This window comes from Esox lucius, chromosome 1, assembly GCF_011004845.1.
Source record: "Esox lucius isolate fEsoLuc1 chromosome 1, fEsoLuc1.pri, whole genome shotgun sequence".
In the NCBI taxonomy this organism is placed as follows: domain Eukaryota; kingdom Metazoa; phylum Chordata; class Actinopteri; order Esociformes; family Esocidae; genus Esox; species Esox lucius.
This window is the reverse complement of record NC_047569.1, coordinates 20360792-20376377: the sequence shown is the minus strand read 5'-3', so window position 1 is coordinate 20376377 and position 15586 is coordinate 20360792. Positions and strand designations below refer to the sequence as shown.

Below are 15586 nucleotides of genomic sequence, written 5' to 3'. Positions count from 1 at the left end.
CAACAGCAACTCATAATGTAACTCAGTAGTGTGTTTGGCCCCAACGTGCCTGTATGCACTCTCCTCCCAGACCTGGATCAGGGCATCAGTGAGCTCCTGGACAGACTGTGGCGCTACTTGGTAGCGTCAGAAGCACTGATACAGAACGTCCCAGAGGTTCTCATTTGAATTCAAGTCTGGGGAATGTGAGGGCCAGTCAATGGCATCAATGCCTTCGTCATCCAGGAACTGCCTACGCACTCTGGCCACATGAGGTCAGGCAATGGCCCGCACCAGGAGGAACACAGGGTCCACTGCACCAGCATAAGGGTCTGAGGATTTCATCCCAGTACCTAACAGCAGTCAGGGTACCGTTGGCTAGAACATGGAGGTCTGTGTGACCCACCAAGGATATGCCTCGCCAGACCATCAGTGACCCACCACCAAACCGGTCATGCTGGATGATGTTGCAGGCAGCATAATGTTCATCACAGCGTCTCCAGACTCTTTCCCGTCTGTCACATGAACCTGCTTTCATCTGTAAAGAAAACAGGGCGCCAATGGCGGACCCGCCAATTCTGATGTTCTCTGGCAAATGCCAATTGAGCTGCACTGTGCTGGGCTGTGAGCACAGGTCCCACTAGAGGACGTCGGGCCATCATGGATTCAGTTTGGTCAGAAACATGCACACCAGTAGCTTGCTGGGGGTCATTTTGTTGGGCTACAGCAGTGCTCCTCCTGTTCCTCCTCACACAAAGGAGCAGATACCGGTCCTGCTGCTGCGTTGATGCCCTTCTACGGCCCTGTCCAGCTCTCCTCATGTAATGGCCCGTCTCCTGGTATCTCCTTCATGCTCTTGAGACTGTAGTGGGAGACACAGCAAATCGTCTTGCGACGGCACATATGGATCAACGAATTACACAATGTATAGTAAGGATGTTGATCTTTAATATTTTTTGTTCATCGAGACCCAATGTGTGATTTAAGTGTTTTTTTAAAACATTTTTTAGCAGTATACATATATATGTGTTTGTGTGTGTTATACTAATAATATATGTAAATATTTGTATTCTTCTGATGTTAAAATTACTTTTATTTTCACAACCAATCCTAATAACTGACATAAAGAATACAACTTTTTCCACCTTTAATGTGAATTATAATGTGAACAATTCAGTTGAAAAACAAACTGAAATCTTTGAGAACCAGGTTAGAGGAAAATACCCTATAGTTTCAAAAAGACCACAGACAGTAAATGCTGTCAGAGAAAAAAACACTCATGACACCATAGACTTACTAGTGAAATTAACATGAGGGGGTACTTCAGGGGTACTGAAAGCAGTGCAAAAACATTTTGGGGGTACAGTTACTGAAAAAGGTTGGGAGACATTGCTCTGTTCTGATCTCCAGCAGGCAACAATAAAAAATGCATCACAACACGAAATGTAATGCACCCAGTACTTCCAATTGTTTTTACCACAAAACCAGTGATCTAAAGTAGAAACAAATATTTTGAACACTGCATTCAAAATGATATGAATGAGATAGCAACAAAAAACAAGCTGTAGATAAAAACAAAAAGTGCACTCACCATTTGGTTCATCATTTAAAAAAATGACGTCCCATTATGAAATGGCAGGTTCATATTGCTTCTCTTTTGATTTTAAGTCCGAAATAAGTTATTTTCGTTGGAGATCAATGCCAGGGCTAACAGTCGGGCCATCGCCATCATTACATACACTCACTGCAAAAAGCTAGCCAGCTAGCTAGGCTCAAGCGTGAAAAAACAAGTCTCGCTATTGGTTCTGAAATAGTGGCGTATACTTAAGCTCTCTAGAGGGCCTTGAGGCTTCATACAATCCATAGATTTCAGTCATGTGTTTGTTCAGCCTGGTAGCTAACACTGGGAATTCCGTGGAGCTAGTGTACAAGCCGGTCCAATTTTCGACTTTTACAGCCCTTAAGTGTTTAAGTACCTCACAAAAGGTAGTCAAACAAACGGCAAGTCTTAGGCACTTGTGACCCATATACTGCACCCACTGCCTTATTTACATTGTTAAAAACAGCATCCCTGCCTGAACTGAACTTTGGGGATGTTTACCTGCATCTCAAAACATTTGTATATCGTGGAAAATATCATTTATTTCATATACTCTAGATTCATTACACAAAGTGAAAACATTTAAGGCTTATCTGTTTCAATCTTTAAATTACAGCTCATGGAAATAAAAGATCCAGTATCTCAAAATATAAGAATAAAAAATGAATAATACAAAAATGTCTACATGAGAAGAGCTCTAATGAGCTAATTAACTCAAAAAACCTGCAAAGGTTTCTTAGATATGTTAATTTATGCACTCAATACTTGTTTGGAGCTCCTTTTGCACAAATTACTGCATCAATGCAGTGTGACATGGAGGCAATCAGCCTGTGGACACTGCTGAGGTGTTATGGATGCCAAGGTTGCTAGTGGTCTTCAACTCATCTGTGTTGTTGGGTGAGGTGGACCTCATTTTCCTTTTGACAATACCCCATAGATTCTCTTTGGGTTTCAGGTCAGGTAAGATGCTTCTGACATAGTCTCTGGTTCAGGAGTGGCTTGGCACTAGGAATGTGACACTTCCTGGACACATCTGTGCTCTTGATGTACTTACTCCAGCCTCAGTCCACTCTGTGTGAAGCTTCCCTAAGTTCTTGAATGGGCTATGCTTGACAATCCTCTCAAGGCTGCGGTCATCCTTGTTGCTTGTGCACATTTTCTTACCACACTTTTCCAGTCAACTTTCCTTGAAAATGCTTTGAAACAGTTTGAAACATTTTGGCCCTTTTAGGGTGTCAGTGAGTGTCTTCTGGACAACTGTCAAGTCAGCAGTCTTCCCTATGATGGTGGTTGTGTTCTCAAAACCTAGCCAATGAACGTTGAGCCCAGCTAGATTATTTCTACCAAGAGACTACCAAAGAAATTTTCTATTGGATATTAACCCTTGTTTTTCCAACACAAACTGAAGATATTCAATAGCAAGACCATTACAATTAAGACAAAAAAGATTAAATAAATGAAAACATAATTCCAAATAACAATAGATAAAACTGAAAGTTAAAATGCACCATGGCTCAGCCAATCTGGGCACACATGCCCCTATATAACTGAGTGAACCCTACACTCCCATTTTCTTCAGCAATGCTGAACATCACTACTCTTGATTTGCACTGACACGTTTTTTGTCGTTTTTTTTTCTTTATGATGGCGGCCGGATGCCGCTGTTCATCACTGGCTGCTGCGGACCCGCATGACTCCTGTGTGGCGTGCCTTGGACTGGAGCACGCTAGGATGGGCCCGCTTACACCCCAGTGTCCGAGTTGCGCCCTCCTTTCTGTTTCAGTTTAGAGAGGGCGCCTCTCTTTCTTCGGCGAGAGGGTTGCTTTGGAGGAGGTCCTCTCCTCCTCATCAATGTCTGTGGACTCAGATCCTCTGAGGGTGTAAATGGCCCTGAGGTTCCCGACTGACTCCTTCCTTAGTAGACTACTGTAGACTAAGGAGCATTTGCCACATGACAGTACTCTACGTTTTTTGCTGGTGAATATTTAATAATTACAACTTTCAACAACAGATTGTCTTGTTTTCCATGTTTACATACAGTATCTCACTAAAGTGAGTACATCCCTCACATTTTCGTAAATATTTTAGTATATCTTTTTATGTGACAGTGGAAGATGGAAAACACTGAAGAAAATGACACTATGCTACAATGTAATGTAGTGAATGTACAGCTTGTATAACTGTACATTTGCAGTCCCCTCAAAATAACTCAACACACAGCCATTAATGTCTAATGCCCAATTAGCCATTTTCCCTCCCCGGTGTCATGTGACTCGTTAGTGTTACAAGGTCTCAGGTGTGAATGGGGAGGTGTGTTAAATTTGGTGTCATCGCTCTCACACTCCCTCATACTGGTCACTGGAAGTTCAACATGGCACCTCAAGACCATAGGCCACACACTGCATCAAATTGGTCTGCATGGCTGTCGTCCCAAAAGGAAGGCTCTTATAAAGATGATACACAAGAAAGCATGCAAAAAGTTTGCTGAAGACAAGCAGACTAAGGACATGGATTACTGGAACCAAGTCCTGTGGTCTGATGAGACCAAGATAAACCTATTTGGTTCCGATAGTGTCAAGTGTGTGTGGCGGCAACCAGGTGAGGAGTACAAAGACAAGTGTGTCTTGCTTAGTCAAGCATGGTGGTGGGAGTGTCATGGTCTGGGGCTCCATGAGTGCTGCCAGCACTGGGGAGCTACGGTTCATTGAGGGAACCATGAATGCCAACATGTACTGTGACATACTGAAGCAGAGCATAATCCCCTCCCTTTGGAGACTGGGCCGCAGGGCAGTATTCCAACATGATAACGACCCCAAACACACCTCCAAGATGACCACTGCCTTGCTAAAGAAGTTGATGGTAAAGGTGATGGACTGGCCAAACATGTCTCTAGACCTAAACCCTATTGGGAATCTGTGACCCTATAAGGTCTCTAACATCCACCAGCTCTGTGATGTCGTCATGGAGGAGTGGAAGAGGACTCTAGTGGCAACCTGTGAAGCTCTGGTGAACTCCATGCCCAAGAGGGTTAAGGCAGACACTTTCAATTAGGGGTGTATTCACTTTTGTTGCCAGTGGTTTAGACATTAATGGCTGTGTGTTGTGTTATTTTCAGGGGACTTCAAATGTACAGTTAGACAAGCTGTACACGCACTACTTTACATTGTGGCAAAGTGTCATTTGTTCAGTGTTGTCACATGAACAGATATAATCAAATATTCATAAAAATGTGAGGGGTGTACTCAATTTTGTGAGATACTGTAAATATGTAATGTCTGCTAAAATTCCCTTGAAGGTCTCTAAAGGATGGTTTTCAGACAGATTAAGTCCAGGCCTTAGAATTTGCTCAATGGAAATTTTCATTTAGATACATTTTTCAGTGCATGACTAAGTTAAATCAGTCTCCACAAACCCACCCCTAAGTGTTTTATGGCTGAAGTAATAGTGGGGCGCCACACCAGACTGATACTTCAGTATCTGTATTTCTCTCAAACTAATTATTTTGAAGTAAAACCAGGTTATGGTTAAAAACTAAGATTAGTAGCAATGGATACTAATATAGTACAGTAATCACTGACTATTAGGGTAATAACATTTTGCAGTATTACCTTGGATAAATATTTAATTCAACAAACAAGGTTTTTAAATCAAGAACTTGCTTTGGAATGAAACCTATTTGTTTTTGCCTCCAGAGATTTTCTTTTACAACAACATCATGATTTTGTTATATTTAATTTAAAATATCTAGAAAAAAAACATCTCCAGAAACATATTTTACACACAAACAAAGCTGGAACACTTCAGACACAGTCAAACATTGACCAAGGAAAGGGTTAAAGACTTGAAATTATTAATACAATAAGGTTGGGAAACCATTCTCACATTCAAATCTTTAAATCAACCAATTTGCTCTTAATCAAGCATTACCACAACTGTTCTATACAGTATATACATCACATTGTCATGTGTAATTTCGTCCAGGGGTGTTATCCCTACAAGCATAGACACAACATAGAAAAAAAATAAGAGCTGAGGACATGCTCCACTAGGCATGCCTTATTACTACAAGGCATGATGGATTAACCATAGGCACCGTGACAGCAACTGATGGCTTGTTCTATTGCTGGAGAATAGTTAGGTAGTGTTCAGGAGATTCCTGTCTCATTGTCCAACTGCTTATAACCCAACCCTTTATTCATCATAATGCAGTGATGACAGGAACTTATCCACATCCAAGTCATCGGGGAAGGAATCCAATAGTTTCTTCTGTTTCTAAGGGAGAACAAACAGAAGAGATGCAGTAATTTGAAGGTTCTTTATAATAGGAAACTGACTTCACACCAGAGATGGGGACAAGTCACACATGGTCAAGTCCAAGCAAGTCTCAAGTCTTAACCGTCAAGTCTCGAGTCAAGTCTCGAGTCACAGCTCAGATAAATCAAGCAAGCCAAGCCAAGCCAAGGGTTCACCCTAAGCAAGTCAAGTCGAGTCCTTATAAGTTTCAAGTCAAGTCACAGTACTAAAGAGATGAACACACACACACACACACACACACACAGTCCTCTGTTTCTGACGTGCACTCGGTGCGAAGCTCGATTTCAAAATCACATTTTTCTCCTACGCGGTACAATTTTTTGGGGGGACGAAGCGGAGGGATCTTGAATCAGCCTGAAGGGGTTGTATTTGCTATAACAACCGCCTCGCTATACCTTATCCCGCTTATTACATGGCTACCTACCAAATAAATCAATAATTGGCACAAAATATTGATTTCAAAAGGAATTTATTGATTTAAAAATGATTGTATTGCTTCCTCTAAAGAAAATAGTCCGTTCCGTCTCTGGTTGGAATCCTGCTGCGTCCATAGCAACGCGCTGTTTTTCATGGCAACGGTCTGTTATCAAGAAATAACACGCATTCTGCATTGGAATTCAGCCAATCCATGTAATAAGGGCTAATAATAACAACCGTATAAACTAATTATTGTGACTGAAAAACTGCCTAATATGTAATTGGGCTGTAATTATTCTTGTCTGTATGAGTAAAAAAAATAACCTCTTCGAAATGTTTAGGTGCTAGTAATCACATCCGCGCCTCCATGTTAGCCTTTCATGCAGTAAAGTTAACTGTTATGGTGTAAGCACAATGCTTTTTAGTTTCCACACGCAGTCCACAAACACTTGAAAATGCCCACATTTAATACAGACATTATAGCCTACGTGTAATAATATACATACCCACTCATTTTAAGATGCCCATCAACATTAAAATTCAGGCTATGCCACTGTTTTAGTCAAATTCCCTTACATCTATTTACCAGACGTATTCAGTAATGATAATGGTCACATTTCTAACAAGAACAAAAAAAAACATAATATGCAACCAAGGCCAAATTATGACAAACAAAAGATTAATTAATTACATTAGTAACTTAATCGTTAAAGAGCTTAGTGAAACTGAATATAAAGAGATTACGTTTTTACTTTTCCTTGTGGTTCTTAAAATGACGAATGAAATTTGACGTTGTTGCATATTTTGCATCTGGCAAATCTTTTTTTATTCACACGGTCCAGTTCAAAGTCCTTGTATCCAAACGATACTATTTGTGGAGCTCGACTAACGTTACTGTCTGCCATGTTTGGCGCGGTTTGAATTGTGCAGCGTTAAAGGCACATACGCTGATTAGTGCTGCTGATGTCACAACATATAAAATAATTTTATTGCTGTTTGTTTATTATAAGTTCAAGTCATTGTCGAGTCTTCCACTTCAAGTCAAGTCTCAAGTAACTTGTTCTCAAGTCCAAGTCAAGTCAAGTCATTTTCATACTTTAATCAAGCAAGTCACAAGTCCTGAAAATTGTGACTCGAGTCACCCACCTCTGCTTCACACTCAATGCCATTACGCCAAATCTATGACAGATGTTCATAAATGAATGTAATCACAACAACCTCAGGGGATATTATGATACACAGATTGAATAAAATGTTCTATGTTGTGCTCACCTTTGCTTTCTTCTTACTGCCTGATGAAACTGAGTGATCTTTCTTTGCTGTCGGACTGTCCAAAGACTCAGGCTGCTTGCGTTTGTTACTCTTGGATGCTACAGGGGTCACTGCACCAACGCCTTCCTGGCGCAGACTGTCTTTTAGAGGGGTGCCTGTCCGGGCGATAGCGGCTCGGGATAAGATCATCAGTGTGTGGGCCGCCATGTTGATGCTGTTTTCACTGCCGGCCTCACTGGCTGGACTGCAGGAAGGAAGGTCAGGGGTGGCTGGGGGGACCACACGCCTGGGGGTGCCCTCACCATCTCTGCCCGGTCTCTGACGTGCAGGGGTCCTGTGGCAGTCTGAAGATGCTTCCTGGAGAGGGCCAGGGGTCCGCGGAAGAGGCAATTCCGGACAGCTCGTACCTGACTTCTTAGGAGGGGTGGAGGGAGGTTTAATACCCTGGATATCGTGGAGCATCTCGGCAGCTTGCTTGGTGAGTGGGCTGGTCTTGGAGGGGGTTTTACTGGAGCCAACCTGGGGGACTGGGGCTTGTGAGCCTACTTGGGTGGGGCTGAACTCTCTTGGTGCAAGTGTGGGCTGCCGCTCTTTCCTACCCACCTCCAGCTCATTCTCTTTATTAGCGGCGACATGAGGGGGGTTCTGAGGGCAGTTCTTTTTCTCTCCCTGTCCTTCACGCCCTTCAACAGGACAATCCTCCATAGGATCTTGTGTACTTGCATCTTCCTTCTCTTTCTCCTTCCTGCTCCCAGATCTCAGTCTGTGATCAGAGGAAGTAGTTCTGGAGCTCTGCGCATTCCCAAGTTCTTTTCCACCATCATCTTTCTTTTCTGCTGATTGCGGTGTCCTCACTTGTGAACTGTTAGAGGACTCTAACTGTGAGACATCAGTCTTTTGGCTACCTGAACTTTCAGACCTACTAGTTTGACTAGGACTTTGATCGCCATCTCTCTTTGATAGGGTATTTTTCACAGCTTCCTTCTGCTTTCGGACAGCAGAGGATTTCTCAGTCTCTGTTCCAGTCCATGTTGTTTGAGTGTTGTCCATACATCTTACAGTCTCGATCCTCCTTTTCGGCCTGCTGCTCCCTAAGACATTTGGCTTTGCAGGGGCCAATTTAGGACTCTCTTTCTCAGCCTGTTGGACAGAAGGTACTACATGAGTGGCAGCTGCTGGAGCCTTGAAAGAGGAGGCTGTTCTGGTCGGGGTGGATGTTTCACCAGCAGAACCATCAAAGCAAAGCATCCTCCGGTGGCTTGGGCTAGAGCCAACTACTGCATTCTGCTGCTCTGTGCTTTCACATGATGGTGGGTGGACCTGCTTTGTCATCTCATTCAATCCAGGAGCTCGCGTTTGGCCTGAAATGCACAAGCAAGCAACAACATTCATAAGGAAAATAACAGGACAACATTTAACAGACTATGACAAAATGACACAATCCTTACATGAGACTGTGTTGTCCTTCGGAGCCAGTTTAGGTTTGGCTTTCACTGCTGCTGGTTGCTGTGCTGAAGCAGGGCTAGGCATGGCTAATAACTGGGGGGAAAAATAGCTTGCAATCAAGGGATGCACAATTATTGGTTGTTATTTTTGCTTAGTTTGCCTACTTTTCTAAAAAAAGGATAAAATGTAAATATGTAACACAGTAAAACATTTATATAAAATGGATGCTCAGGCCACAGAAATTGAATTAACTGTATAAGACGTCTCTTTAAATTGAAGCAAGCAAACAGACAAACAATGACCTTTTCCTATTGGTGTTGTAGTAAAGGGTGGAGCAAAAAGCCTTCTCCACTCGAGTAAACGACAACAGCAAAGCAATGCTTATAGACTGTACCTTGTATACGCTCTTCTTACACTCATTGTATTGAACCAGTGTTTGTTTCATCAACAAAAATTGTGATTTTTCAATTGCAGTCGACGAGACCATAACTGACTCAATTTAAAAATGTAAACTAAACATTCAGATATTCCATCAGCCTTACTTGATATAGTGTATAGCTCCCAATAAAATATGTTGACATGTATCAGTATGGAATTAAGGAGTATATATGCAAAATAAAAAAAACGTATGCATGTTTGTGTACATGACCGTCAGTGATCTTTACTATAGGTTAATGAGGCGATACTTTTGATTTGACTAAAACATACAACCATTTTGTTGAATAAAATGTCTCCTCGTTTTCGTCTTTTTGACAATAACTAGACTAAATAATTATTCAAATGATAAAAAGTGGACTGAAACTTTAAGATATTTTAGTCAGAATAACAGAATAGACGACTAATTCAAAAAAGGGTGCCAAAATTAACACTGTATTGAACAATGAATCCAATATGTTCCTACACAGCAGATTTGAAATACGGCAGTGCCTCTTCAAATTTGCTTCTCCGTCTTGCTAGCGCACGCCATTGGCATGTTGGACCTGAGAGAATATTTGTTTTCAGTTTCCCCTCTTCATAGGGCGCTTTAGGGAGGTTTCCTACAGAGATGTCATTGCAAATCGTCTGGTTGTTTAAGGGGGAGGGGGTAATGGTCAATGCAATTGCCGCATTGAGGCATTGCTGTGGAGAAGTTTGTCAGACCTCGGGAGCCCCCTCACGGCCTGGGGCCCCAAGCATTTGCCTGCCATACCTGTTAACAAGCTATGCGTCTGGTTCTGTGGATATGAATCTACAACGTGTGTGTGTGTAGTCTGCAGCTCAATAAGCATGTTAGTAGCAGGCGTATTGAACTGTTGGGGGCGTATTGAACTGTTGGGGGCGTATTGAACTGTTGGGGGCGTATTGAACTGCAGAGGGTGTACCGAACAGTTCAATAACCGTGTACCGTAGCATCCCTAGTGCTGATTGCTTGCATTTTCTCCCATAGGAATGAAAAAAGATTTCATGTTAAATAACATTTGTATGACCTTACCTGATTAGAAACCACAGAGAATTGTCCTGCATTGTTCTGCCCAACCACAGATACAGGGACCACCACGTTTTGCAGCATGGACTGAACTTGTGAAGGTACGATGAGCCTCGATCCTGGAAGGATAGAACTATTTAGTCTCGCCCCCTTGCAGAAGAGCAGGACTAAATGCACGGAGTAACTACGGCATTACGATTCAAGTCAACATTTTCCCACCGTCTTACCGGGAGAATAGCGCGGCGGGGTGGCCAGAGCATAAGACGTGACGGGTACAGCCGGTCCCTGTGGGGCACCACTGGGTAACATCACCTTGTTGGAATTAGGGTCTGTGGCTGTCGTGTCAGTCACTAAGAAGTAGCTGTTGGTAGCGCTTCCATAAGTGGATGTGGCTGAATCAAAGGGCAGCTGGATGTAGTAGCCTGTAGTAGGCTGTGTCCATGCAGATGATGTGCCGGTCAGTGCTGCCACTGGACCTGCTTTCCCCCTGAGAGGATTGGTCTCCACCGGTTGGAGGACCTCTGTCCTCTGTAAGCTGCTCACCGCCTGCACAGTCTCCTCCGGAGCCATGGAGGCACTAAGGCTCTGGGCTTTAGCAGGTGACTTGGCGGGGGAAGACAGAAAGATGGTAGGGATCGGGTCTCCAGTGATACTGGAAACAGCCTGATTCAGGGCTGATTCACTGCAGCGTTCCTCCTGCTCATCACTGATTATGATTTTCAGTGCCACGATCTTACTCGGGTCCACATCCTTGCCTGTAGGGTTGTGAACTAAGGTGGGCAGAGCCGAAGGGGCTGTGGTTGGAACAGCGGCGGGGACAGCCATGGAAGGCAAGGCCTGTGGTTGAGTCTGTGAGATCCTTCCACTGCGGGGAGGGGTCACAATACTACAAGGCACGTTGGAGACGTTTGCGGGAACCTTGCTTGACTCATCCAGCATTGGGATGGATATGACGAGGGCAGGCGGAGAGTTAAGAAGTGCATCTTGGTTATCCAGAACTATCCCATTACTTGCCGTCAGTGCATTGTTGTTCTCTAGCTGTTTTCTCTCAGCAGAGACGGTTCTGTTATTAGATGAACTGGTGTTGACCTCGGACATCTGAACATTTGTTCTAGTGAGTCCTGTAGAGGTTGGAGTACTCTCGTGGCATTCAAATACATCATTGGAAGACATGGTGTCATGGGGAGGAGAATTCAAAGGCTCATCTAGATCCATGCCAGACCCGTCCTGAATAAAGTTGGATGCGTCGTCAGGTCTCTGGGAGACCTTTGCTGCAGAAGAAGCCACACTGGCAGGTTTATCATTTGAAGCGGATAGTTGAGTTGTGCTAGCTCCCCTTCTCGATCCTCTAGTACTAATCCCAGTAGTAGCCTTTGAAGTACTTGAAACAGGAGGTGCAGATTTCCTTGTTTTCTTACTCTTGGGCTCTTGACTGGACTTTGCAGCTCTAGTTGTTGTTTCTGGTGTACATGTTGAATGTTCTGGCCCAGTGCCTGAGAAATGAAAAATTTATTACTTGGTCCAGAACACATTTTTGGGTATGCATCAACAGTTTGGTATAGGATTCCAACTGGCCTTATTTAAAAAGTAATGATGACTGTCCATACCTGCGTCTCCTGTATCAGGACTGTCTATAAATCCGGCCCCAGTCACCTCACTCTCTGTGGTACTATTTCTCAAGATCACCACTCCTTGTTCATTATCCTCAATGGTTTTGCTTTTACCTTCATGAAAAGAATCAACAGATTCTGATTAAATCAGAAGGCTTACACTCTGTTTTGCATCAGTGTCGGACGAGTTGAAATTGGCATCGCCCAGCGGCCAAACATATTTCAAATTCTACTCTTTGGTCCCACCACCACCCTCAAAATCTATTTTGTCTCGCACACCGGTCGGTCTAGCCCATCAGCCTTGCAAGACTAGAAGTAGAACGGAGGGTGGTGAGAGCAAACAATTGGATTAAATGCTTTGTTGGGCACTTCTTGTTGATGCAAACGATACCCATTTCATCACAATTAAAATGTATTTAGACCAAAGGTAATGTGCTCTTGTACAGTTTAAGCAATACTTCGTGGCACATCACTATACAGCTATTGCTAGCCAGTTTGATTTGACTGAACTGGACTAACTTTCGGGTTTGCCCCAAACTCTTTTTGTATTATTGTTTGAGGTATATTAAATGTACCACCAATTTAGTTTAAGGTACCAAGGCACATTTTGATTTGAAGCTTATTTTCTGCAATTCTACCAAATTTACCAAGACTCCTTCCCCAAATGCTATTCCACTACCAAGTATGTATTATGATGACTTATAACACTTACACTTAATTAATAATTGTCTTTAACAGAAAGACACTGCAGCATAATATAAATTTTTTTGGACTCTTCAACTTAATAAGAAAAGAAAATACAACTCAAATCAAGTGATGTTGGGAATTGATGACCTTGAGTAAATTATCTGCAAAGTTGAGCATGTTTACCGTAATCAAAGAGGTCGAATAGTGCCTGGAAGGCTGGGTCGGACTCAGTCTGCTCCAATATGTCTTGTATAGCATCATTAGACATATGGATCTCTCCCTGCATGAAATAACGTCAGAATAATGCACGCACCTGAACACTTAACATGTGGAGAAAGTAGGAGTGGATAGTGAGATGTAGAACGTCCGTCAGAACATAAAACTACCTGCAGGCCAAGAATTTCATCAATAGACTGGTCAGGCTCCACGGTACTGCATGATGCCTTTGATGCCTGGGGACTGCCATCACTACAAGTAGAGAGTAAGAAACACATGTAAGAAAGAATATCACAGCTAAGAATTATCTACAGCCAAATATAATAAGTAATGAAGTCAGTGCTTAAAGGTTACACAACAATATGTCATTTTCCTTTTACCTTGCCAAGATTTTGTTGATGTTTTCAGCAAGCTTTTCTTGCAAGGACTTGTCATTTAAAATTCTCTCCCTTGCGTTTTGTATCACCATTTGCTGCAAAGATAAACACAAAATGCAACGATAAAGTAAGTAATAGGGGTTTGCAATGTTTCCAAACGCAACATCATATGTATAAACAGAACACTAACTTTGTATTGTACTTACAGGGAAGTTTTCTGTGACTACCTCTTCATTCTGGGGCTCTGATGTCAGGTGACAGGCGGCCATGTTGGCTCTTCCAGTCCCACTGGATCCACCAGAACCCCCACCTCTCCTCCTGGGGGAGTCACTGGGAACATTACTCTTTTGTCAGAACCACAACTTTCTTATCTATTTAAGTAAGACTGTAGTAAAAAGTTAAATAAAATCGCACCATTTCCGACGCCCAGGGGACAATGGGCCTTGGGTTAACCGGTTTTCTGGAACCATTATTTGCAAAGGTGTCTCTCCTGTAATAGAAAACAAGTGTCCTTTATTCAATTAACCTTTATTTACAACCTTTCCAATAACTTGGTATTAATCACAAATGCTACAGCAATAGTTTTGGAACAATCTTGCCCAGTAGACTACTGCTCATACTCCTGTGGGTGTTCACTTACGGTTAACATTGATGAGCAGAGGTTCTCCATCTTGGATCTGGGTCGGTGTGCTGCAGATGGGGGAGGGTCTGGTCTGCGGGGAGGTGTAGCATACTTGGGTAGTTCGTCCCAGGATCATCTGAGGGGTGTGAAATTGGCTGGTACTGCCCTGGTCTGGCAGAGGGGCTGATAATGGCAGACACCCAGGGCTGGGGGATGACACTGATGACAAGACTCTCTGTCGCCCCCTCATGTTAACAATCCCATTACGTGTGCGGACTGCAGAGTAAATAGGTCAAATGCATGTCACCAAGAAATCATCAACACAACAATGCAATGAAATCCAGGTTCAGACAGCGTTTCTTTTTTTAATATATTACTTACGTCTTTGATTCTGGATAACAGCGGGGGAATTCTGCATAGACCTAAGGAAAGAAAGAGGTAAAACTGAAGATATCAGAAAGCACTATGCCTGACTGACACCATCCAAACATTCCTCAGATGGAGTAAATGATTTAATAAATAAAAAATAAAAAAACATAATTCCTTACTTGATTTGATTGAGTGTGAAATCAAGTTTTTTCCACAATGATGTCATCATGGCAGGAATCTGAGTCTCTTCACAAGTCTCTAAGGAAAAATAGCAAGGAAGTGCAGATACAGTAAAGGTTAGAATTTTAGACCAGTATCCAAAGGGTTAGTATTCATAACATGCTGAGATTACTATAGATCTGTTGTTGACAGTTAACCCCAATTGCTCCTGTTAATGGCTGTAAAAAATTTACATCTTACAAAAAATACAACACCAACCACTATGTTGGAAAGAGTTTGAAACTTAAAGGTTGTCATTCACTGACAGGGATAGAGCTTAGAGGTTATGCTTACCTTTAGCTTTGACAGCAACATACTCATTCAAAATGGTGGTCAGGTTTTTACCAAAGAGAGACTGCAATAGGAGTACATATTAGCTATCAACACCACTAACAACACACAGTAAATGCTGTCATTTAAGTTATATTCTGAACTAACAGCACACTTACAAATACACAGGCAGGAATAGTTCCATCATCTGAGCTGTGTTCTGCGTATTCCTTCAAATTAGGGCTCTCAAAAATGAATGCCTGGCTTGTAGAACACAGCCCCTCTTGTTGCAGGTAACCTGTAAAGACAGTGTGAAATAGAGTTGGCAGAATTAAAGACTTAGTTATAAGAACATGACATGACTTTCCTACCATGCAGCCCCATCCCTACAATGTCACCATGGGCATGGCATCCAAATCTTAGAAATCCTAGCTGGGTTAGCAACACAAAAAGAACCAAGCTCACTTAGCTGGCTAGTTACTTACCTAAAACGAGCCGCGCTATATCAGACGGAAGCAACATTGCTATAATGCCGAGTTATTATAACAATTACAAGTTACATGGTCCGTAAAATCAAGTAAGAATATGTTTAATCGCAAAAAATCAAGTACATTTTATCAAAACACCCAAGACGCTGTGTACATTGCGTTAGTTTGCGCAATGCTCTACGCGCCGTGAAAAGGCGGGGAAATCGAGCACATGTAACCCGGAATTTCCACAATA

General features: G+C 42.5%; 1 protein-coding gene across 2 annotated transcripts; it reads right to left on the bottom strand.

The window, feature by feature from the left end:
• Nucleotides 1-4635: 4635 nt before the first annotated feature.
• Nucleotides 4636-15556, bottom strand: npat (nuclear protein, ataxia-telangiectasia locus). Of its 2 annotated transcripts, none has more exons than XM_010889839.5 (17): nt 15349-15556; nt 15043-15161; nt 14888-14948; nt 14554-14632; nt 14387-14427; nt 14024-14281; nt 13798-13873; nt 13590-13713; nt 13387-13478; nt 13177-13258; nt 12974-13070; nt 12101-12217; nt 10721-11986; nt 10500-10612; nt 9031-9121; nt 7583-8943; nt 4636-5851 (listed from the first exon to the last, which is right to left on the bottom strand). In XM_010889839.5, exons 1-17 carry the CDS (start codon nt 15383-15385, stop codon nt 5771-5773), a joined length of 4095 nt encoding a protein of 1364 aa, XP_010888141.2. In that variant the 5' UTR covers nt 15386-15556; the 3' UTR covers nt 4636-5770. The 2 variants fall into 2 exon arrangements, with proteins under 2 accessions (XP_010888141.2, XP_010888227.2); XM_010889925.5 differs by having other exon boundaries at nt 13590-13701.
• Between the last annotated feature and the right edge of the window lie 30 nt (nt 15557-15586).